Source organism: Ammodytes marinus, assembly GCF_949987685.1.
Source record: "Ammodytes marinus genome assembly, chromosome: 2".
Lineage (NCBI taxonomy): Eukaryota > Metazoa > Chordata > Actinopteri > Uranoscopiformes > Ammodytidae > Ammodytes > Ammodytes marinus.
The window spans coordinates 34,973,461-34,997,370 of NC_137231.1; the positions used below are offsets into that span (position 1 = coordinate 34,973,461).

At 37.1% G+C, this 23,910-nt stretch overlaps 2 protein-coding genes and 1 long non-coding RNA gene across 4 annotated transcripts in view; 1 reads left to right on the plus strand and 2 right to left on the minus strand.

Moving 5' to 3' along the window:
• Window positions 1-264: 264 nt before the first annotated feature.
• LOC307262500 lies at window positions 265-1,714 on the minus strand. The gene is made up of 5 exons (XR_013845245.1): window positions 1,681-1,714; window positions 1,036-1,092; window positions 779-814; window positions 488-517; window positions 265-312 (listed from the first exon to the last, which is right to left on the minus strand). It is a non-coding gene; the product is annotated as an uncharacterized lncRNA (long non-coding RNA).
• Window positions 1,715-5,047: 3,333 nt separating this feature from the next.
• Window positions 5,048-17,311, plus strand: LOC307262483 (uncharacterized protein). Its single transcript, XM_080043373.1, has 5 exons — window positions 5,048-5,214; window positions 5,977-6,049; window positions 10,169-10,222; window positions 10,349-11,575; window positions 12,104-17,311. Exons 2-5 carry the CDS (start codon window positions 6,031-6,033, stop codon window positions 14,635-14,637), a joined length of 3,834 nt encoding a protein of 1,277 aa, XP_079899499.1. The 5' UTR covers window positions 5,048-5,214; window positions 5,977-6,030; the 3' UTR covers window positions 14,638-17,311.
• A 4,358-nt stretch (window positions 17,312-21,669) lies between these two features.
• The window catches only part of sdhaf1 (succinate dehydrogenase complex assembly factor 1), a 2,852-nt gene continuing 611 nt past the window's right edge, over window positions 21,670-23,910 (minus strand). The window contains exons 2-3 of one of the 2 annotated variants that reach the window (XM_080052182.1): window positions 23,062-23,168; window positions 21,670-22,523 (exon numbers count right to left, since the gene is read on the minus strand). In XM_080052182.1, the coding sequence (XP_079908308.1) occupies window positions 22,256-22,504 (249 nt within the window). In that variant the 5' untranslated portion in view covers window positions 22,505-22,523; window positions 23,062-23,168 and the 3' untranslated portion in view covers window positions 21,670-22,255. Of the gene's footprint in view, window positions 22,524-23,050; window positions 23,169-23,910 lie in introns of both variants that reach the window. The other variant, XM_080052183.1, reaches the window with a different exon arrangement.

Here is a 23,910-nt window from a genome sequence, read left to right on the forward strand (position 1 = left end):
AACAGAAAATGTAAAAAAATTCATTCATTCTTTAATCCACATGTTAACCTCATCAGTGTGAACTCAGTCTGGAAAGGCAGTTCAGACAGGAGGTCTGCAGTCTGTTTATGGGTTCACTCTCTGTGCACAAATTATCTATGCTTTGGTTCAGACAACATAATGGAAAGGCTAAAGGAAAATCTACAAAACTATTTCAGATTGTAGCTGTTGATATGGATGAGAAAATATTTGATTTAGTCCAGGTTCACTTGCCTTGACTGGCACAATGCAGAGCTTCTGCGGTGCACCTTTGCGCCAATCTCACATATGGAGCTAAAGGGAAAATATAGATATTAATTAATTATTTCAATCACATGTAAACCTCTTTAGTAGTAACTGTATGAGGAGATATTTAGTAAGTTATATTGACAACAAGCATTCTCCAGAATCGCTGACTCGACCTTTAAATGTACTTAAGAATGTTCTGACTCATTTCAGTTTAACTTACTGTTCCTGTTGCTCATACTCGGTTGCAGATCTGGAAACGAAGAAACAGTAAAATGGTAAAAAAAAAAACATGAGAGGGCCTCATAATTAAATGTCTACGACGTTTAATAAACTTATAGAGAGTGTGTGTGTGTGTGTGTGTGTGTGTGTGTGTGTGTGTGTGTGTGTGTGTGTGTGACTGTTTTTGGGAGAGGGGGCAGAATGTGAGTTTCTAATCACCATTTTAAAAGCACTGTTATCCTTGATGTTAATATACAGAAAAATGATTTGCAATCAGATCAGTTTAACTTACTGTTAAGTTGCAGGCTGCTCGTACTCGGTTGCACATCTGGAAACGAAGAAAAAGTCTACATTTCAAACACTTTGGGTGTGTGTTGGCGGGGAGGGGGCATTAATACGGATTTACTTGATCTGTATTTCTCCATAGCTTTGAATGCACCAGATATTTTAATAATAGAATGTGAGTTTCAAACCACCATTTTAAAAACAATGTCATCCTAGAGGTTAATATACAGAAGAATGATTCGGAATTAGTGCTGTTAAACTTACTGTTAGGTGGCAGCCATACACTGAGGCTGCTGTTCCTACTGGGTTGCACATCTGGAACTGAAGTAAACGGTAAAATGGTAAAAACTGTGAGCAGGCCTTAAATGTAATGTCTACATTTAACAAACTTAGAGACAGAGTGGTGTGGGTGGGGGTTAAAAACAGATATAATTTATATCTCTGTATGTAGCCAATGTGTTTGGTGAGCATCATAGTATAAATATGTTGCAGTAAGGAAGTCACAGTTTCTCTAAGGTCGACTTAAGAGAATTTGTAAACCATTTTCTCCTGAAATTTGCAAATTCAACGACAAACTGCTAATATTTAAATGTATCAGAATGATTAATTTAATTTAATTCAATTCAAATTTAAAAATAATTGTCTGTCACATAGTTACAGAAAATTGCCTTTAGTTTGTGGCTTAAACAACCTGAAAACAACACACAAATAATACAAATAACTTTGTAATATTGACACCCTCACATGTTTCAGTACCGTCCATTCATTCAGCTGTTCTTACCCAATGTTTTTTTGCATGCGTTTTAAGTTGTATTTGCTATTCATGCTAGAAATGTTGTAGTGTTGCTGCAGTTAATTCCATAATGAGATTGATCTTTTATTGATGCTTTAAAAGTAATAAAGTCTTACCGGACGGAATAGATGCTGAGACCCCCATGATGTCACTCTGCCAGAAACTTCAGACTAATACCTTAGAACGATATGACAGAAAATAATAGCAGTTTTTAAATCATGACTTTTTCAAACCACAGTTTACCGTGAAACCAGTTATCAGCCCATGAATGGTCTGCGTTGCTTTATTGTATTGCAAGGCTTAGTGAGACGAATTAGGTGTGACTTGTACAAATGTTTTTGAGCCCAAAAATGAAAAGAATTCAGCTCTGATTCTGAGAGCCTGGAAACCCTAAACACACCTCATGCGGGTCCCACATTCCACCAGCACGACAGAGTCCTTATCCGTCTTTAATTCAACACAGTCTCCCTTCTGCGCTTTTTCTTGTTGTTACTATATGAGGCCACAACCCTTCTACTTCAGACAACCTGAACGATTTAAATATCTCGGAACCACTCACTGCTACTCACCTTGAAGGCCACCAATGCACAACCTCCCCCAGGAACGTTTGTCAGAGAGCACACTTGCATGGACAGAAAAGATGGCGACAAGTGCAGTATCTAGTAGAACTGTTGCAGGATTAAATACCTGTCTACCATCCAGTCAGATAACTATGGCACACACCCAAGAGAAACAGTAACTGGAACTGCTGTAACATGCAAAATTCCAAAACTGATGAAGTACTGTGTAACTCAAAATGACAACCCACACTTTCTGTATAAGCAACAGTATAAGCAAAAACATTATAACATTACAATTAAAAATTATATGCTGCTTCCTTCTGTAAATGCTTTTTTGAACTGCTGTTTCCATGAACTTAGTCATACGGCCCAAATATTTATGCAATTCCAAATAGCTTGCCACATCTTTGTGACTGACATCCATCTACATGATGAAATGTATATTTGAGTTATTTGGCATTTTTTCTTTTGTTGTTTTTCTTTATTTATTTTTCAATGTTACTGTAATTTCTCCAAAGTTATGATAAAAACACATTTTCGAAGGCAAAAGAGCTCAGGGGACCGTAATATTTAAATGAAAAATACCAAGAAACAAAGAACTGTGTGAGCATACAGTGCGTATGTGAGAATGTGTTGCCTTGTACATTGTATGTTATTTAAGCAAATAAAATATGAATTGACAATTTATTCTTGCACTAAACTTTCGAGTGTGTGTGTGTCTGTGTGTGTGTGTGTGTGTGTGTGTGTGTGTGTGTGTGTGTGTGTGTTGTGCGTTGTGCACTTTAACTGGGTGTGGATAAACTGGAAAAACTTGTTCTCTGTAAACCTTTGCCTACATGGAGGACTTATGAACTCCAATGTGGGAAAAAAAACATTTTCCTTAAAAAGTCATAAACCTCTCGGTTAACTTTGACTTTAATGTAACTTTAATTTATATAATTCATCTTTCAGGTTTAGTTTAACCAGTTAAATCTGAACTGATGCATTGATTTAAATGAGGATAGACCAGTAAAAATCACTTTTATTTAGACGGTCATAAAGCACTGATGTCAGACTGTCATCTTTATATTTGTGCTTCCAACATAGTAACAGACTGACTGCATTCACCTGAGGTCATTTAATAAATGTTTCCTATCAATAATCAATTAAATTCAACCTCGTGCCATTTTTTTTTTTTTTTTACCTTTATTTATACAGGCATATCCCATTGAGTCCGAAGACTCTTTTGCAAGGGAGACCTGTTCCCATTTACACGTTACCATTCACACACACATTCATACACCGATAGCAGGCTAACTATCAACATTCACACGAGGCAAGGTGGGTGAAGTGTCTTGCCCAAGGACACAACAACTATGGCAAAGGTGGCAAGGCAGGGATCGAACCTCCAACCCTTTGATCATCGGCCGACCCGCTCTACCAGCTGAGCCACAGTCGCCCAAAATTAAATTATCTTCTATACATTATTGATATTAACTATGTTTAAGGTGTTAGTTTGAATTTAGTTTAAGTTGTGTTACTCACCTAAAAATGTTTTTCCTTTCACCAAGACGATTAAATTGAAAGTGAAGGACAAGCAGGGGGGTGGGGACTTCTGAACATGAGCACATGATCAGATGTATGTCGATAGGTAAAAAACCTTTATCCTTCATTTCACACTGATACAGAGTGGTTTTTATGCGTGTGAGTGTGGGGGGGAAAGGAAATATCTTCTCACGTTAATATCTTTTCAACAGTACTTAAGTCTTGATCTGTCAAGTTATGTTCGTCATTGTATATCAACTTTATTCTTGACATTTTGAATTTTTTCTCAAAGTCGATAATGAAAAAAAACCGTCCTCCTCATTTTTTCCTCACCTCTTTTGAGTTGTAGTGTAGACATACTCTGAGAGTGTCAAATGTTATTTTTTGGCTCAAATTAATACATTACTTTCTTTTTGTGTTCACTAAATTATAACTATATCTGTACTTTGGGCTGCTGGTTGGAAAGTATCATAAACACCTGGCATTACAGTGCAGTACTATCCATTTAAAAAAAAAAAAAAATTTAAAGACCACTGTAAGCTTTTTTCCTTGTAGGCCTACACACCTTTCTATTTTTCTGGTTTCTAAGGTCTGTTGAGCAAAACAACAAAATGCAGCCTCCAACAAGTACTGAGCCAAATCAACAACCCAGCGTCACTAAATAAAAACATTATGAGATTCAAAACGTTCCATCATGTTGCAAACGAATTTCTTTGTTTTAATGTTTGCTGTAGGAGAGATCCACTATGAAGATACTCTTGTTGTGTGTTCTGTGTTTTGTCCAGTAGGTGATGCTCTAACATTAACTACTGAACCGGTCTGTTTTAGAGCTTCTACTGCAGATCTGTTTGCATGCACATATCTTCATTTACTGATATTTACATGTAGGCCAACTGTTAATGCTTTTGAAACTTGTGAACCTTTAGGCTTTAAGTAGATTTACAATAAATTTAATTTTGGTTAATGATGTCCAATTCACAGCCACACTGTTCATTTTACTATGTCTCAATTTGTGTCACATTTTTTAATTGTATCACTCTGCACAATATTTTAGCCCTTTTTAGTTTTAGATAAGCAATTACACATATAACTCATATAAAATTGTATGGCACTGAGGACTCCAACTTATTTTACATTAAGTGTTGCGTTTTGTTTTTTTAATTAGTTAAATATGAACTTCAGAACGTACAGTTTTAATAAGACAAAATGTCCCATAGCTGTTTAAAAATGGGACTCAATCAAACCAGGTTTTCCACAATTGCACTTCTCAGTGTCAAATATTTATAGATTTCTAAAGACATTTGTCGGTCATACTGCGGTTTTTTTAAACGTCAGCCTTGAGAGTTTTTTTACTTTCACTTTCATCGTCTTGGACTGGAGGCAATTAAACGACGGACAAGCGAACCTCGGCTGTAAAGGAGGGAAATAGACATTCAGAAAATAAGTCAAGTAGCCTGCCATCCACAAGTTTCGGTTAAATATAAGAACTATTAGAAATTAATTTTCAGCACGAGACAGCTGCTTGACATCATCGGTGCTGCTGAAAATGTAAACGATCGTCCTCAGGTGAGTGTCAGACTCCATTCACAGCTTGTTTTGTTTTTTTTATCACGGATTAACTTCACTGACGGAGCTGAAAACATTGCACTGCAATTAGTTTACTAGTGACGTCCGTGTGTGTGACATGTGTTCACATTATTATCATATATGTGAGGAGTTTTATTCAGGTTTACATTCTACTCAAATACAGAAATTATAAACACTGACACACTATTAGCTCAAGATAAATGACTTCAGGTAAATGCGCAGGTGAGTTGGCCAACAGCCAGGTGTTTAAGTTAGAAACGTTGGGCAAAACAAAACGTTAGGCCTATGTGTTTGTATAGGCTATTTTATTATTTTGTTTTGTTCTATTATCTTCATGTGTTTAGTATTTGGGATACATCTACAAGTATACTATGTTTATCGTATATCAAATGTGATGTCGCCATTTTAAATTCCAGTGGTTAAACTGAACAAAGACAGAAGAGGAGTTACACAATCATCAGATTTAGCCTACATTAGACACAACTTTAGTTTATTACTTTTTAAGGGCAAAATGTTAAAGAACCTCAACTATTGGCCTATTAAAATTGAATTGTATTTATTCACATTCACTGACACCTAAATCTGTTTTGTGACAAAGGCTATAATGGAACAATTATGTTGACAGAGTTGGAAAAAAAACTTTAATTTTAGGGATTATTACTTGTTATCAGAGGGAGGGTTAGTTTGAATCCCAACTGAAGTGACCTGCTCTCATTTAAATTGTAATAATTTCTCCTGTAGGTTCTTAATGCTCTTCAGGTAATTCAACTCTGAGGTTTGCAGCAGAGTGACATCATGGCGGCTGCAGCATCAGGTGAGTCAGATTTTATTATAGTGAATAACACACTGTCTGCATGACAAGAGATTTTCAAAAAAACGTTTTTGATTGAGGCTTAGTTTGCAAACATTGTTTAAGTATTTTTTTTTACTGTGCATACATTACTCATACGTTAAATAAGGAGAACTGTATATCTGAGCTCTCTCGCATTTTTTTTCTTTTGTTTTTTTCCTTTGTTTATATTTCAACTTTACTGTAATTTCTAAAAAGTTATTATCAAAGCACATTTTCAAAGGCAAAACAGCTCAGGGGGCCTTGATGCTTAAATACTTACTTACTTACTTACGCCTTACACCCCTACTGGGGTATAGGCCGTCGACAAGGGACCTCCAGAGTTCACGGTCACTGGCGTTCTTTTCTATCTGCGACCAGGTCCGGGTTGCCCAGTCTCTTGGTGTCTGCCTGGAGGTCCTTAAATGGTATTAACTAATTTATTAAGTGTCTAGTATGCTACATGGTAAAGGAAACACTCGTATGAACAATAACAAGAAACAATGGACTCTGTGTGAGCATTTTTAGAATGTGTTGCCTTGTATGTAATACAAGCATATAAAATATTAATAGAATTAATAGTAACTAAACTTTCTACTCTGTGTGTGTGTGTGTGTGTGTGTGTGTGTGTGTGTGTGTGTGTGTGTGTGTGTGTGTGTGTGTGTGTGTGTGTGTGTGTGTGTCGTTGTGGGTGTGCGTATGGGTGTGGGTGTGTAGCTTGGCGCGTCGGTGTAGCTAGGTGTGGATAACTGGAAAAACTTGTTCTCTGTAAACCTTTGCCAACAAAAGATAACTTATATTTAGACGCTTGTTATGGTTAGCAATGGCAGGCAGGCAGGTAGGACCCAAATGCAGACAGTTTCTGGAAACTACGGTTTATTGACTAAAAAATTACAAAAAAGGCCAAAAGGTTATAAAGGTATAGGACCAGCAGCATGCACCTGGGTGTGCTTACCCTTTTCTTTCTTTTTTACCAAAGCAAGAGAGTCAGCACAAGGCAGGATGTCCTTTTGTGCTTTTGTTTGCCTGTTTGGTTCAAAATAAACCAAACATATATCCTCAATCATAAGGATGAGCAAATTAGAAACACAGAAACCCTGCCCCTTTTCAGACTGAAAATTGACATTAAACAGACTGACCAAACTACCAGAATGTTGAAAGACTTGGCTAAATAAATAAATAAATAAACAAAACTGCAAAAGCCTCTTTCGGTATTCGGTTTCGGCCAAGAATTTTCATTTCGGTGCATCCCTAATTTCAGGTGTTTCAGGTGCATGTTAGGAATAGTTGATTAGTTTTTGAATTACTAGTATTTTAATGTATTTGTATGTGTAAATCTGTGGACACCTTAGGTTATAAAGGCAGGACCAGCATGCACCTGGCTGGGTGTGCCTAACCTTTTTTTTTTTTACCAACGCAAGAGTCTCAGCACAAGGCAGGATGTCTTTTTTTTCGCTTGTTTTGTTAAAAATAAATCTTTAAGATATCCTCAATCATAAATACAAGCAAATCAGAAACACAGAAACCCTGCCCCTTCTTTGTCTGCGTAAACCACATTCCCATGGTGCTTCACTGGCCCTCTGATTTGATTTAGGAGACTAATTTAAAATGCTGTTTTAATTGAATATTCTCTTACATTTTAAATTTGCCTAAATTTGATTTAGTTTTTTCTGTTTAAGGGTGCTGGGCCAAGAGAGTCCCACTTGGTGATGACAACCTAAATTTAGTGGATTGTTGTTTGCACATGCTGCCATATTACTTTTCTCTACCAGTGATTCACTGTTGCTTCAATTGACACTCTATGTCCGGTGGATTAAATATTGTATACAACTTGTATTTATATAGGGATTTTAAATGATGTATGTCTTAATAACCTTACATTTATAATCCGGCTCCTTAGTGGCCGTAAATGTAGTTGCAGGTATTTCTGGGCCAGAGTTTCTTTCCAAACTGAACATTATTGACTGTATGAAGTCTGTATATTGGCAGTTCTTACCTGCAAAATGCTTTCTCTGTGTGTTCTGATCCAACATTGTGACCCAGAAGTTATGAGAAGTGCAGACAGAGAGATTCTGTATCTCTACAGCTGTTGCCACATGCAGTGAGAGCACTCGCTCAGGCTTGCCTTCTGCGTTCGATTGCATGTACAAAAATTGGGAACTTCAGACACGGCAGTGTCATTAAATAATACAATTATGAGCTTCAGAAGCTCCATCATGTTGCAAACAAGTGTTCCTGTTATTGTGTCCATCTCCTGTATAATAACAGTCACCATAATGGATGGTTTGCTGTAGGAGAAACATTATGAGCCTTTTGTGTGTTCTATGTTTTGTCCAGCAGGTGGTACTCTAACATTAACTAATGACCCAGTATGTTTATAGCTTCTACTGCAGATTTGTTTGTATGCAACTCTCTTCATTTACTGATATTTAAATGTAGGTAACTGTTAATGGTTTGAAAGCTCTTATTTACAATAAATGCACTTTTCGTTAATGATGTTGAATTCACAGCCACACTGTTCATTTGACTTTGTCTCATTTTGTGTTGCATTTCACATTTTTTAATTTTCACTCTGCACAATATTATAGACCTTTTTAGTTTTAAATAGGCAAATAGACATATACTCATATGATATTTTAATGGCACTGAGGACTTCAACTTATTTTACATTAGTGTTGCGTTTTGTTTTTTTAATTAGTTGAACTGTCGTAATCGGATCTTCTCTCTATCAGCTCTGTTACACGTTTTCCTGCTCTTTTCCATAGCACTGCTTTTTAATTGTTGGATAATCATGCTGCTGTTTAAAGTTTCTCTCTCAGTTTGTGTAGGTCCACCAATTCTGACTTTGGTCTAATTATCCTGAGGTTCATTCAGACCAGGTCTGACTGTCCAAAGCTCAATTAAAGATTGGTTGTCTTTGTTTATGCTAGTGCTCCATGATTTGGAGAATTTGTGCCATTGCTATTAAAGTGGCCAATACTGCGTTTTGCGACGCTGTTGCGAATCGCAATTTGCGATATAATTAATAAATGGTATTATGATACTACTGGTTTTCAAGGAAAATTTGTGATAATTGATAGTTTTAAATTGCTCCCGATAGTAAACTTGCACCTTGCGTGGAAGCTTCTGCCATCTGTGTATGAATGTGTGTGATTGGGTGAATGTGTACAAAACATTGTAAAGGGCTTTGGGTCTGTGAAAAACCAGGGAAATGCAGCGTGCATTCATCTGACTTATCTGTGCTATCAAAGGTGTTTAGAGACTGGGCGTGTTGCCACTGGTTGCCATGAGCGGCGTAGCAACTTTACCTTTCCTAGCTTTGCACAGTTCTTCTTCCATGTGTTCAACGTCCCCGTACCTAAATCCTCAATATCGCCATATAGCAGACGCTGCTTTCGATTTCTGCCACAGTTCAGCGTCGGCTTGGCCGTAATGCTGCTGCGAGACGGCATCCATGTTTAATCTGCTGTCTGCACCCGGCCTGCACACCGTTTGTGGGAGACGTGGCTGTAGCAGAAGTAAGCCTTGTACTGTTGCAGACGGGCCAGTAGTAAAAACTTTTTTTTTCCTCCACATGTTAATGCTAACCTTAAACATTCATATCCGTTTCAATTGTACACTAAACTGAGATTTTTTTTCCCACAGCTTTAGTTTACCGCCAGCAAGCCGTTTATTTTTGTATCACTCCACCAATCAGCTACTGCATATTACACACAAAAAAATGAAAATGAATGGCTGTCTGGCGGCAAACTTAAGCTGTGGAAAAAATCTCAGTTTAGTCCAGAGTTTAAGGGATATATGTTTTAAGTTAGCATTTATGTATTTGGAGAAAAAAAAAACCATCCGGCCCCATCCGTCAACAGTACAAAGCTGACTTCTGCTACAGCAACATCTCCCCTAAACTCATCATAGTGACTGTACTGATCACCATCCCAACCCCTGTACTTACTGGCACAAACTTGAATTACCTGTGGCCAGTCTCAGCCTTCCGCATACACCGCTTAGTATAAACAAAAATACAAATGGATTGGACTGTTTATGCTACTAAATGTTACATGTGATTAAGTATATGAGTGAACGAATGCTGTGTCCTTCCAATCCCAGATGATCTGCTCCCCCTGAAGCGAAGTAGCAGCTATGGGCTCCTGCCACCTAACAGTAAGTCTAACTGAATTGTGTTGTCTTATTGTGACTAAACGCCTGACGTTAAACAGCATTGAAACTATCATTGAATAGATACAAGCCTGTGTTTAGTTGCCTTTTCTAAATCCTTGTTTTTCACAGTGTCTGAGCTGAGGGTCATTCTGCTGGGGAACAGCTTGTCTGAGAGATGTTCAGTTGGGAACTTCATACTTGGAGGGACCAAATTCAACCAAGCACCTGGAAGAGGTCTGAGAATCAGTGGAACGTTGGAGGGGAAGAAAATTGTTGTTGTCAACACCCCAGATCTGCTGCGTCCCAAAATCTACCAACAGAAACTGACAGAAGATATAGAAAACTGTGTTCGTCTCTGTGATCCTGGACCTCATGTGTTCCTGCTGGTCCTACAGCCTGAAGACTTAACTGAGAAACAAAGAGAGAAGCTCTATTCAGTCCTTCAACTCGTCAGTCATCGGTGGTTTGACCATTCAATGGTTCTGATATCAACACCCAGGGTGGAGGGTTTTATGGAGCAACACATGAAGAACCCTCTATTAAAAGACGTGATCCGAAAATGTAGATACAGATACTTGAAGAGGAAGAACCTTGAACTATCAGAGCTGTTAACACGGTTGGGTCAAGTAGTACAGGATAACAATGGGGAGCATCTGAAGTCAACTGAAGAGGTTGGTCTCGTGACAGAGTTTAATAATCCCAAACCATCTCTGAACCTGGTTCTGTGTGGGAGAAGAGGAGCAGGGAAGACTTCCGTAGTGAAGGCCATTTTAGGTCAGACAGAGCTTCATTCAGTCTCCAACAAGTGTGTTAAACATCAGGGAGAGGTGATTGGACGTTGGGTTACCCTGGTGGAGCTGCCTGCCTTTTATGGGAAACCTCAAGAGGCAGTGATGGAGGAATCACTCAGGTGTATCTTCCTCTGTGATCCTGAGGGCGTTCATGCCTTCATCCTGGTCCTACCTCTTGGTCCCCTCACTGATGAAGACAAGGCAGAGTTAAAAAACATCCAGAACACATTCAGTTCTCGAGTCGATGACTTCACTATGATTCTGTTCATTGTGGAGTCAGATCCGACAGCTCCAGATGTTGAAAACGTTGTAGAGAAAAAGAACGAGATCCAGGAGCTCTGTCGGAGATGTGGAGGAAGATATTTCGTTCTCAACATCAAGGACAAGCAGCAGATCCCAAAGCTGTTGGAGGCTGTGGACAAGATAAGACCCAATAACGATGAACTATGCTGTTATACAACAGGCATCTTTGCAAAAGCCAGAATAGATCAAATAAAACAACAAGAGGAGCGCATCATAAGACTGCAGGCTGAACTAAATAACCTGGAAACAAAGAGCACGACATGTAAGTAATTTTAAAAGTATTTTCTTTCTTGACTATCAGTCCTACAGAACAATATACCTTGAGTTTATACCGTAGCAGGTACGGGGCTTAGCTGCTAATTTGCCATAACTGTTAGACCAACTGTCCAATCATCACAAAACTCGTGGTACTTGTTACATTTTCGCAACATTTTCTAGTAGATGACATGAAATCCGGGGTGACTTGCTTGTTTCTGTGGTAGTGGCTAAACTAGCATATTCCGACTCTGTCACACACTGATTCCAGATGGTTAATGATGAAATGAATGATACTCACATGGGTCATAAACCAGTGAGGGCATTGACATTATGCTGGATTTATCTGTATCGGGAATTAATTTGTAAAGGTGGATGCGCCACGTTAATTACAACACAACTCAGACCCACATTCAATTGACATATTTGGTAAAACCAGGAGACAACTGAATATTTCTAACAGAATAGAGACATTAAAACTTGGAAAATGTACTATTTATGTATCAAAATAACTCCGGGTCTTATTATTTTGCAGGTGATGATCAGAAGCAGAGCCCAGAGAGTCTCAGGATTGTGCTGATAGGGAAGACTGGAAGAGGAAAGAGCTCTTCAGGAAACACCATTCTGGGAAGAAAGGTGTTTAAAGCTGAAACAGCCCAAACATCTGTCACCAAATGTTGTCAGAAAGAACAGAGTGAGGTGGATGGTCGTCATGTGGTTGTGGTTGACACACCGGGTCTGTTTGACACAACATTGAACAGTGAAGAGGTTAATGAAGAGATGATGAAATGCATCAGCCTTCTGGCTCCAGGACCACATGTCTTCCTGTTGGTTTTACAAATCGGCAGATTGACAGAAGAGGAAAAGAAGACGTTAAAACTAATAAGGGAAACTTTTGGGATGACTTCTGAAAAGTTCATCATCATTCTTTTCACAAGAGGAGATTCCCTGGTAAACGATGAAATATCCATTGAAAAATACATTGAAGAGAAATGTGATGATTCCTTCAAGAAACTGATCGCTGACTGTGGAGGAAGATACCATGTGTTCAATAACTTTGATAAACAAAACCACAATCAAGTCAGTGAGCTGATAACCAAGATTGACATCATGGTGAAGGAAAATGGAGGCAGCTGCTTCACCAATGAGATGCTGCAAGAGGCCGAGGCAGCAATAAAGAAAGAGACGGAGAGGATCCTGAAGGAGAAGGAGGAAGAGATGCAGAGAGAGAGGGAGGAACTTCAAATAAAACATGAAGAAGAATTGAAAGAGATGAAAAGAAAAATGGAAGACCAGCAAGCAGAAAATGATGAACAGAGAAAACTGAGAGAAAACCAACTTGAAGAAATGGAGGAAAACATCAACAAGGAACGTGAGGAGAGAAGGAAAGAAAAAAAACTCAGAGAAGATGAAAAGAGGGAGAGAAAACAACAGGAAGAAAATCAACGACAGACATGGAAACAAGAAGTTGAGGCTTTGGAGCAAAAAATAAGATCAGAGTCAGAATCGAAGGAAATCATTGATAGAAAGCTGGAGGAGAGCAGGGAAGAAATGAGAAAACAACGAGAGAATGAAAAGAAAAAACTAATAGAAATGTGGGACCAACGAAAAAAAGAAGAAGAACAGAGACGACAGGAGGAGAATGAAAGATTTAGGAAACAACAACAAGAATATGAACAGAAAAGAAAAAGTTATGAAATGAAAAGAAAAGAAGAGGACAGAATCAGAAGGGAACAAGAGGGAAAAGAGAAAAAAGAGATTGAGGAAGAACAGAGAGCGGAAATTGAAAAGGAGAGAAAACTGATAGAAGAACAACTTAAAGAAATGGAGGAGAACATCAACAAGGAACGTGAGAAGAGAAAAAATGAACAGGAAATGAGAGAAGAAGACGACAGGAGGAGAAAAACACAGGAAGAAAATCAACGACAGGAGTGGGAACAAAAAGTTAAAGCTTCTGAGCAAAAATTAATATCAGAGTCAGAGGAAAAGGAAACCATTCATAGACAGCTGAAGGAGAGCAGAGAACAAATGAAAGACGAACGAAAAAATTGGGAGAAAAAACTAAATGAATGGTGGGACCAATGGAAACAAAAAGATGAACAAATAAAGGACGAGCAAGAAAGATTTAAAAAGCTACAAGAAGAGTATGAGCAGGAAAAAGAAAAATATGAAAACGAAAGAAAAGAAGATCAAATCCGAAGGGAGCAAGAGGAGAAAGAGAAAAACGATTTAGAGGAAAAATATAAGGCAGAACTGGAGAGCATGGAGAAGAGGTATGAAGAGGAGGCCAGAAAGAAAGCTGAAGAGTTCAATGAATTCAGAGAGAGGATGGACAAGGACTTAGACAAATCCATAAAGGAAGTGGAGGACAAGCAGGCAGAATATGTCTTATTAAAGGATCTTCAAACCCACACAGAAAAAAGTCTGAGGCAGGATATGCATGAACTGCAGAACAACCATACACAAGAAATGGCTAAATTGATAGTGATACTTCTGACCAAAGAGAAAAACAACAGGAAAAAAATTAAGAAAATGCATGAAACACACAAAAAAGAGGTTGATAAACTTAGAAAAGATCTTTCAGCCCAAAACAAAAGGAAGGAGACGGAAGAAATGGATAAAATTAAGAAAAAATACGACCAAAAAATGAAAGCCTTGGACATGGAACCTGTCCAAAACAAAGGACATAAGAAAATGAAAAAGGAAGAGCTGTCCGTCAAACATCACAAACAAATTGGTGATTTGAGACAGAACCTCTTAGACAAACAGAAAGAGAATCATAAGGAAGAAATTGATAAATTACAGAAAGAACATGAGAAAAAGTTGGATGAGTTCAAACAAAAACTTCTGAAAGAATTGGAAAAGGAACAGAAAGGGAAAATAGATAAACTGCAGAAGAAACATGAAAAAGAAGTGAAGCAGCTGAAGGAGCAACGTACACGTGAAGATGAAGACGGTCATGAGAAAGAAGAATTAGAAGAACTGCAGAAAAAACACGAAAAAGAAATAAATGAGTTGAAGGAGAAACTCTTGACCCCAGAGGAGAAGGGGCCCTGTTCAATTTCATGAGATTAGAAATTGTAATCATTCCTCTGATGGAAAAGTCACAGAAAAGCTGCCCATTGTGTCATGTAGTTTTATTTTGTAGGCCCTCTAATCATTCAGAGCCCTGACATCACCTTTAGATCTGATGGATACAGCTACCATGGTCAAACAACCCTGAAGAAATGGATAAAATTAAGAAAAAATACGACCAAAAAATGAAAGCCTTGGACATGGAACCTGTCCAAAACAAAGGACATAAGAAAATGAAAAAGGAAGAGCTGTCCGTCAAACATCACAAACAAATTGGTGATTTGTGACAGAACCTCTTAGACAAACAGAAAGAGAATCATAAGGAAGAAATTGATAAATTACAGAAAGAACATGAGAAAAAGTTGGATGAGTTCAAACAAAAACTTCTGAAAGAATTGGAAAAGGAACAGAAAGGGAAAATAGATAAACTGCAGAAGAAACATGAAAAAGAAGTGAAGCAGCTGAAGGAGCAACGTACACGTGAAGATGAAGACGGTCATGAGAAAGAAGAATTAGAAGAACTGCAGAAAAAACACGAAAAAGAAATAAATGAGTTGAAGGAGAAACTCTTGACCCCAGAGGAGAAGGGGCCCTGTTCAATTTCATGAGATTAGAAATTGTAATCATTCCTCTGATGGAAAAGTCATAGAAAAGCTGCCCATTGTGTCATGTAGTTTTATTTTGTAGGCCCTCTAATCATTCAGAGCCCTGACATCACCTTTAGATCTGATGGATACAGCTACCATGGTCAAACAACCCTAAGATCCTTTTCATCATTATCAAGGGTTGGACATTTCATCACCAGCCCTTGATAATGTTCCATTAATGTTGGGTAAGTTTCTCATAAATGTAGGTGTTCTGGCCTTCCAGTGTTACTGTTTTTATCCTAAGTATTTTGCTGATGTGTCGTAATGTGGATGCATTTAGGCCATAAATGTGTAAATTGTTTCCCTCTAATAACTGTTAAGATACTTACAAAGAGATGCTGTTGAAATGCTGCCTATAAGCGCAAAAATACAAGTATTGAAATCAAGCTATGAAGAAAATATTTTTTGGGGTGATGGATATTGGTTCAGCAATAAGGGGTCAACTTTTACATTAAACCAGTAATGACGTAATTATTCTGATTATTACTTTGTTTTTCAGTGCTTGTGTTTCCTTCATTTGTTAAAAATATATATTTTGTTTTTCTTTTATTGCTTTACTTCAGCAACATCTCATCTAATGTTGTCACAGTTTTTGGCTGGAGTGAGCGAGTGACCAAATTCAGGGAATGGTTGGCCACAAGTTATTAGGTCAGGTATGCCTACTTTTTAAAAGCCAATTTCATCCAACAGTATATGCAGACAGTGTGTGTTAGCCTTTTTCTTGCAACAGTGGAGAACCTGTCTGTATATGCAGACAGTGGGCAGGGTTTCTCTCTGCAGCACTCATGGTAACAGATACTGTATGTGGCTGGAAGTAAAGTTAATGCTCTTGTTGACCGAGCCAAAACACTCGCCAAGGGTGAGCCCAGAGACACTACAAGGCCTGTAAAATATGTTTTAAATTTACTGACACTGAAGTATAGGCAACATCTATTACTTCAGTGTTACACAGTAATATTAACTTATTTACTCTACTTAGGATAAAGAATTGCAGTTCAGCCATATACTGTATTACTGTCTATTATATACATAAGTATTCACCTTGTCTTGTTTACTACAAAACTTTTTTTTGTTTAAATAATAGTAGCTTGTCATGTAATAATGTAGTCAAATCACTTGTAACTATACATTTTTGTTCACATAAACACATACAATAGTGGTGATGAAGTTGTATAACAAATGCGTAATGAGGCAGGAAATGTACAGACAGCAAACAGATAAAAGATATTGATGCTGTGTTGTATTGGTTTTTTTGGGAGTACTTGCCTTTTTTGTTTTCTTTTCTCATAATTGTAATTAAAAACGGAAAACAGTACGCTACAGACTTTGAATAGAAGTAATGAAGAATGACAAAAGACAATAAATGCTTTGATTCATGTCTCATGTCACATGTCAAATAACAATGAATGCTTTATAACTGTATAAATGTTTAGCCTGGTTAATTCTGTATTTTATCTTTTGGTTTCTTTGTTAACCATTATAAAAGATAAATAAAGTGTTCCCATGTAGTTCAGTGTTGACTGTCATTAATGCTGCTGTCAGAAAAACTCTTCAGAGGTCCCATGTTTTTTTACCTGCACAGGACATACTAAACCACATCTTTATTTACCTGTTTATTTTTTCAGCAATTTATAGCTGAAGCTGTGTTCACGTCATAATATTGCAAAGTTTCTTGTGACACATCAGGGTACAGCAAAACAAGCATTGGTCATCAAAAAATGACAGGAGTATTCATACTAGAAACTGCTGATGGTGCCACGTACTCGGTTGCGGACCAGAGGTGACCGATCCTTCCAGGCTGTTGCTCCTAAGCTCTGGAACGATCTTCCCATCTCTCTGCATTCTATTGAGTCTGTTGACGCATTCAAACGCCAACTTAAGACCTATTTATTTGTACAGGCTTTTGCCTAATTTGTTCTTGGGGCTGCTATGTTTTATCACTGTATTGTATTGTATTGTATTGGCCTTTTAAATGTATGTATATTTTTAATTGTTGTTGCTTCCCATTGTGAAGCGCTTTGTGACCCTGGTCTGCGAAGGGCGCTATATAAATAAAGTTTACTTACTTTACTTACTTACTTACCCAAAGCAGAAAGTAATGTCCAAGTATCAGCTTTAATCAGTCACATCTTGAATAGCCTAATATAATACCACACTAGGTTTTACGGTAACACAAGGGAGAAAAAGAAAAACACAGAAATTAGAAAAAATTGCAATAAAAACCTAGTAAACCAAGATGATAAAGTACATATTAATGCTGATTATTGAGCAGATATCTTAACCCAAAGGTCATTGCTTTTAAATAACATTCTAGATATATATGTATTTGAATGTATCAATCTGAACTTGACAATGGCAACACTTCAGTGTATTTATATGTAGACAAATAGTCATTTGGGAAAACATATTAGAACTGCATTAGTATGATTTTCTGTTATTATAGCACACAATTTTCACATTTACATTTTCACAATTTATATCCCAATTTGGCAACACTTTATAATAACTATCCGTTGTAACTCGTTAATAGATCATTAGTAAACTCTTAATTAATGATTATTAATGATTTGTTAAGTGTTTGTTAGCAGTTTGTTAAGGATTTATAACAATGGTAGATAGTTAATAGCTTAATAATTGAATCAGTTCATCTGGGAGGTAATCCGAGATTAACTGATCATGTCACGTTCAAGTCCATGGCATGCACAGTATGTATTGAGTTTATTTAAAAATATTTGAAAATGGGGCTGCCCTCAGTTGCCCATGCACTGTGTATAGTCTATAGCCTATTTCAGCCTCGTCCCAGATGAACTGATTCAATTATTAAGCTATTAACTATCTACCATTGTTATAAATCCTTAACAAACTGCTAACAAACACTTAACAAATCATTAATAATCATTAATTAAGAGTTTACTAATGATCTATTAACGAGTTACAACGGATAGTTATTATAAAGTGTTACCCACAATTTTTGTTTATGTTTATAATAACACCAACCAACATGGGTTCAGTGTAGATAGTGTCCCTCATCCCCTTGAGCATTTTCAAAACTTAACCTAGTTCAATGCTGAGTGAAAAGGCAACACTTCCACCCTGTGGTAAAAAATACAATTGGCAGGACAGAATATTCAAATACAATAAATATTTCCAAGCTGATGAGGTACACCAAACTAAAACTAATGCAGTCTAATAAAACAGCTCTACATAAACTCGTACTTGATGAAAGTAATATCTTTGTTCAAACTGTTTTAGAGCAGAAATCATTGTTTGACTGATCTTTGAGTCTGCAGTTTGCCGTGCTGTTGAATTTGATTTATTGTGTAATACAGAGTTTTCTTATATTTTGTCCGACCTATTGTTAATGACGTCACTTAAGCTTGAACTGGTTTGGTAGACTGTGTTAGTTTTAATTGTGCGCATTCTTTCACCATCAGATCATATGTTTGGTGGAGAGAAGGCACAAGCCCTGCAGCACTAGGTTGCAGGTTAATCTGTCCTTATATTACTTACAGTATCTCCCAAAACAGCATAACACACCAACATTAAACCACGTAAAAATACATTACAAATAAATTAGCAGAGCAAACACAGTCACCAAGCTGAAACTAGGCTTATGGATCTAAATGTTCACTTAGGCCTTGTCAAGTGACAGGTTTTCAAAGATAGCTGTGCGCTGCATTATAATAATAACTACTTCGCACACATTGATTCTAACTTTCAAAACCATTAAGCTGAATACTTTGGAACAAATGTTAAAACAATATTTAAAAAAAAGACTTACTGTGCACAGTTCATGTTTTTATTGAGCTGAATCCAACAGGGCAATAAGAAAAGCTGCTGCTGATAGTGGATCAAATGAAGCAGATGTGTCCTCTTGTATAAAATGAACGCCGCACACGACCATGTATTATGATACAAATTCAGCAGAAAAGTCTCGTCTTTTCATCTGAACGAAAAACACCACAGCACGAAAAGGGTGAAGTTTGCACAATCATTTTGCACTAACGCAATAATTCACGATGATTAAGATGGTGAAATGTGGAGTAAAACTAGTGATTTAAATACCGTTTAGACTCAGTATCAGCTAATAGCCTACTGCACGTTGCACCGAGGCGAGAATCTGATAAAAAAAAATATTTGTTTGGAAAAATAAAAAATCATTGAAATATTTAAAAATTCCAGGAAACTGAAATGAATAAATGTGGCTATACTTTTAACCTGCACATTGCTGTTTTTAACAAGCCCACAAGTCCACTGCAGTAGAGTAAATTAGTAACAAATAAAAACAGTCCTACCTTAACCTGAAGTCTGGCACTGCGCCGGGCGCCCCTGGATCAGCTGGGAAATACTCCACACACTGTGGTGAAGATGGAGTGGGAAGAAATGGTTTCAATAAAATACTGGAAAGACAGTGAGAATTAAGAAACTTTGCTTTCTCCTGTATAAACTGTAGCTTGTCCAGGTGATCAGTAGAATGTAATATATTCAGTGTATAGCAAAAATTATTTTCTAATTCAAAATTGAACGCTGTCATCACCAATTCAATCAATGTATCACTATGTCTTTGTTTATCAATCTCACTATCGAATGAATGACAGTAGCATTACAGTCATCCTTAAAAACTGTGATAAGGTTGTGTGGACTGACATATTATGGCCGTATACATTTGTGTGTTGGTTCATAAGATTGATTTGAGAGGGATGGATCAATTTTTTTTAAACTAATATGATTTTTTAATTCATATTTTAGGTGTCAAATTGTCTCTGTTGGTTTTGGATTTACCAGATGGGTTAGTTTAGGGATTTGTGGTCTCATCTAAAATGCTCTGCTCTACAAAAAATAAATGCAGCATTATTATATAGTCTATTATTGTGTAACTTGTCCAGTTACAAGTTTCCATCAGACACTGAAATGTTAAAATTAATAGGGGATTTATATAGTGGGGCGCTAATAAGCAGATTCCTTGTTTGCCTGACGCTACTTCAAGCAACACCTCACCTCCTCTATCCGACATTGGTGAGCCTCCTCCGGGCAAGTGAGCCCCACATCTGCAGCGTCTAACCATCCGGTAATGTCAACCCGCCATCTAACGGACAGACGTTAAATGTTAGCTAGCTTAACTTGTAGGCTACCAAAGTTCCATAAAATACTTTAAACCGGGCCACGGCAGATCACAGCAGATTTGACACACATAATAAATGATACTCTAGGCTAGCTGGTTATAGCATAATATTTGTTATCATCTCTCTCTGTGGCAACGATATAATACTGAAGAATTACAAATAAAATCATTTTTGAAGCGAGATTATGAAGTTACGAGATTCATTCATATTTAGATGTTTGACAAATTTCACTTTTTAACAACTTGCACACGAGTAAAATAGACACGTGATCACTTACTGTAGGAAACTCTTGTGAATTAAAAAACATTATAAAAAAGAAGTTATTCTCGTATTTTAACAGAGTTTGTTAATGTAACAAACACAAACCACCGGAGCCGTTAAAGATGAATAATTTCGGGGTGCACGATTCAAGTTCGCAGGGGCTCCACAAGATGGCGTCCGTTCTCTATAAACAAAAACAAAGCCGTCTACAAAACTACACAAAGTAATATAATAGTTCTGGCTGTACTACACTACACACAGAACAATGTAGTTTATAGCATCATTTTAGATATGCCACTGAGTGATACGAAATCAACTGTGATAATGGTAGGCTCAATGGAATATTTTCATCTGCTAAAAGGCCTATTTGATATTTTGAACTTTGATATTGTAGGGTGAAAAAATATAGGCCTATACATGAATTGATGTGGCAGCTTTAGTGCTGCTAAGTAGCCTAGCTCACTCTAGCTACCACTAGGTTGTTCGATCAATCATTATCTGTTAAATCGCATGAGACTAGCTTTAATTTTCGGTACTAAAAATGTATGTAGGCCTATTTACAAATCACTGTTCTTTTTTAACAGACTATATTTTGTGTCATCCAGGTTTTTAAAAAGCTAATAATCTTATCCAAGAAGATCCAAAGCTGTTATTTCTCAATAAATAGGCCTAGGAGATTTCATGTTTCATAAAAAAATAAAAATTCACTCCGTCATTATGGGTTATTAAATGTAGATTAAAACGCAAACACTGGCAATTGTAGCCTATCCATTTATAACAATTACAACATTAAAAAAGTGAAGCAACCTTAATGACCAAATTAATAATTGAAATCTTTATTTCGCATGATTAAAAAAAAGTAATACAATAATAAAAGGGAAAACAATATGATTTTTTTAAATCAAAAGCTAATTTCAACATAATACAAACAAGACCCGTTCGAAAACTGTTTTTATTAGCGTATTTACAGCCGTTTATCTTGATCACTTCATGTTTTCTTCACACTTAACATTAATTTTCCCACTGCACTTGAAGGCAGCAGGAGTATGACAGTCTTTCAGAGGTATTTTATATATATAATATCTGCCCTGAGATCCAATCCCCATACTTCCATACTATTTAGTATGCCAGAAAAAGATTTAGGATGTCTCAATACATGCATGTTAAATGCAGAATGCCCAAAATACCCAAATGCCCCACTAACTCCAATTACATTTTGCAGTATTCGTCTATATTCTTGACACTTATCGACATAATGAAAAGAAAATCTTCCTCATCTGTTTTTTTTTCTCTCCCATGGCCCTAAAACTCTTCTGTACTTAAGCATGTAGTATAGTAAAAAGAAAGAGTATGTTATTTTTAACGCAGGGCTAATGTACAGCTGCAGAAATAATTAGGAAACCAGTCTGGATTTTTCTTAAATCTTCCTCTCTACATTACTTAATGAAAATGCTCTTAATGACAATATTTTTATTGTCTCAAACATATGCCTCTAAATAGTAAAACAAGAGACACTGAACATTTGGAGTGGTCTCTTAATTTTTTCCGGAGCTGTTTGTGTTGTTATTGAGAGGTTATTGGTCAGCTCTTGTCCACAGGTTTGGAGAATGAGCCCAGCTGTTTGGTGTTGACGTCCTGTAGCTGCTCCAGTTGTCTCTGTCCCCGCCGGTACAGATACTCGATGTGCATCACGTCCGTTCTCTTGATCTGAGCGTTTTCTTTGAACTCGTCTCGGATCCTGGGGATGAAACCCGGCTTGTCCCGACCCGCTCGCAGGAACTGACGGTACAGAGAGAGCACCTGCTTCTGGAGCTTACTGTGACGCGCCATCGGAGCCCAAATATCCTTCCTACCGAATCAAAACAAATAAAATAAGTTATTATTTATACAGCATCATACCACACATAGATCAAAGATTCTCCTTTAGAACAAAAAACAGTGGTTGAGGATCATCTGCAAAAATTTTGATTATTTGAATCCCACTTTAAAGGTGGAGTGAGTGATTCTTTAGAACGCTTGTTGTCAAAATGAATTTGTCAAAAGGAGTGAATATCTCCTCACGATCTGCTACCTGTCCGTACTTTACACAGCCTAGGCTCTAAAACAGGCATGTTGCTACTTACGGTGAGCCCCCTTTGTTTACATATATACCGAGTCTAGGCTGTGTATTACCACTGGATTTTTTTCAGCGCACACACAGTACAGACAGGTAGTGGATCATGAGGAGATTTTCACTGATTTTGACAAAGAATTATTCTGACAACAAGCGTTCTCCAGAATAAGGATGATTAATTATCACGGACATTGAGGGCGACATTAAACCCTGATTGAGGGTAATTACTGTAAAGATGAAGCAACAGTATGAACATAAAGGACCTTAAACGCACCACGGAGCTCCACTGTGTTGAGGTTTCTCTGTTGTTTTCTGATCCTACAAACGACCTCGCCTCGTCATTATCCAGGAGACGCTCTGATTGGCTGAGAAGATGTTTGACTGTAGGAGAATAGCACAAACACAAAAACATACACACATAAGGAATTATGAATAATTACAACAACACTGTTGGTGCATCTGTGTGTATCAGTTTGTAAACGCTGCCATACTGAGAAATACAGAGAGCGTTTTGTGGAGCTGATAATAGGCTTAATCTACTTTGTGTCAACTCATTTGGCGATGGCTTGAATGTAACCAAGTTGGAGGAGTTTTGAAGCCATAAAACGTAGGATTCAGGAATACATAGTTTAGTCTTTTTAAGTGTCGCCTCCTGTGTGAGGAAATATGAAAATGTTCACATACTTAGTAGTTAAATATTGCCATATTTGCATATTTATTCAAACATTTCTGAAAAATTTGTAATAAAAAAAATTATTGTTTTAATGTCAGTAATCAACCGGCAAAGTGTCTAGTTCACTATCTATAAGTTGAAAATGTTAGCCTTGTCATCTGCAGTGTGTCGAATTTTGGCGTAAAAAATTGCTTTTCTTTATACAACATAATAGTGTCAGTATCTGTATCTGTTTTCAGAACAGATTTTTGATACAGCCTTTTCATTAAACAGCCTCATGAATCAAACATTTACAGGTCTTTAAAATGCACTTTCAGCATGTTTTTAAGAAGAAAATGTCTCACCATTACCAACATATGAACACATGCTTTTGTTATAACCTTCAGAATAGTGCTGAAAATTACTATGGAAAGTTTAGTTGATGTAAGTGCTTTAGAAGTTGAGATTTTT

Coding starts and splice junctions, on each gene's coding strand:
- LOC307262483 (XM_080043373.1), top strand. Junction 10,223..10,348: donor TGGGCTCCTGCCACCTAACA/GTAAGTCTAACT, acceptor TGTTTTTCACAG/TGTCTGAGCTGAGGGTCATT. Junction 11,576..12,103: donor GGAAACAAAGAGCACGACAT/GTAAGTAATTTT, acceptor ATTATTTTGCAG/GTGATGATCAGAAGCAGAGC.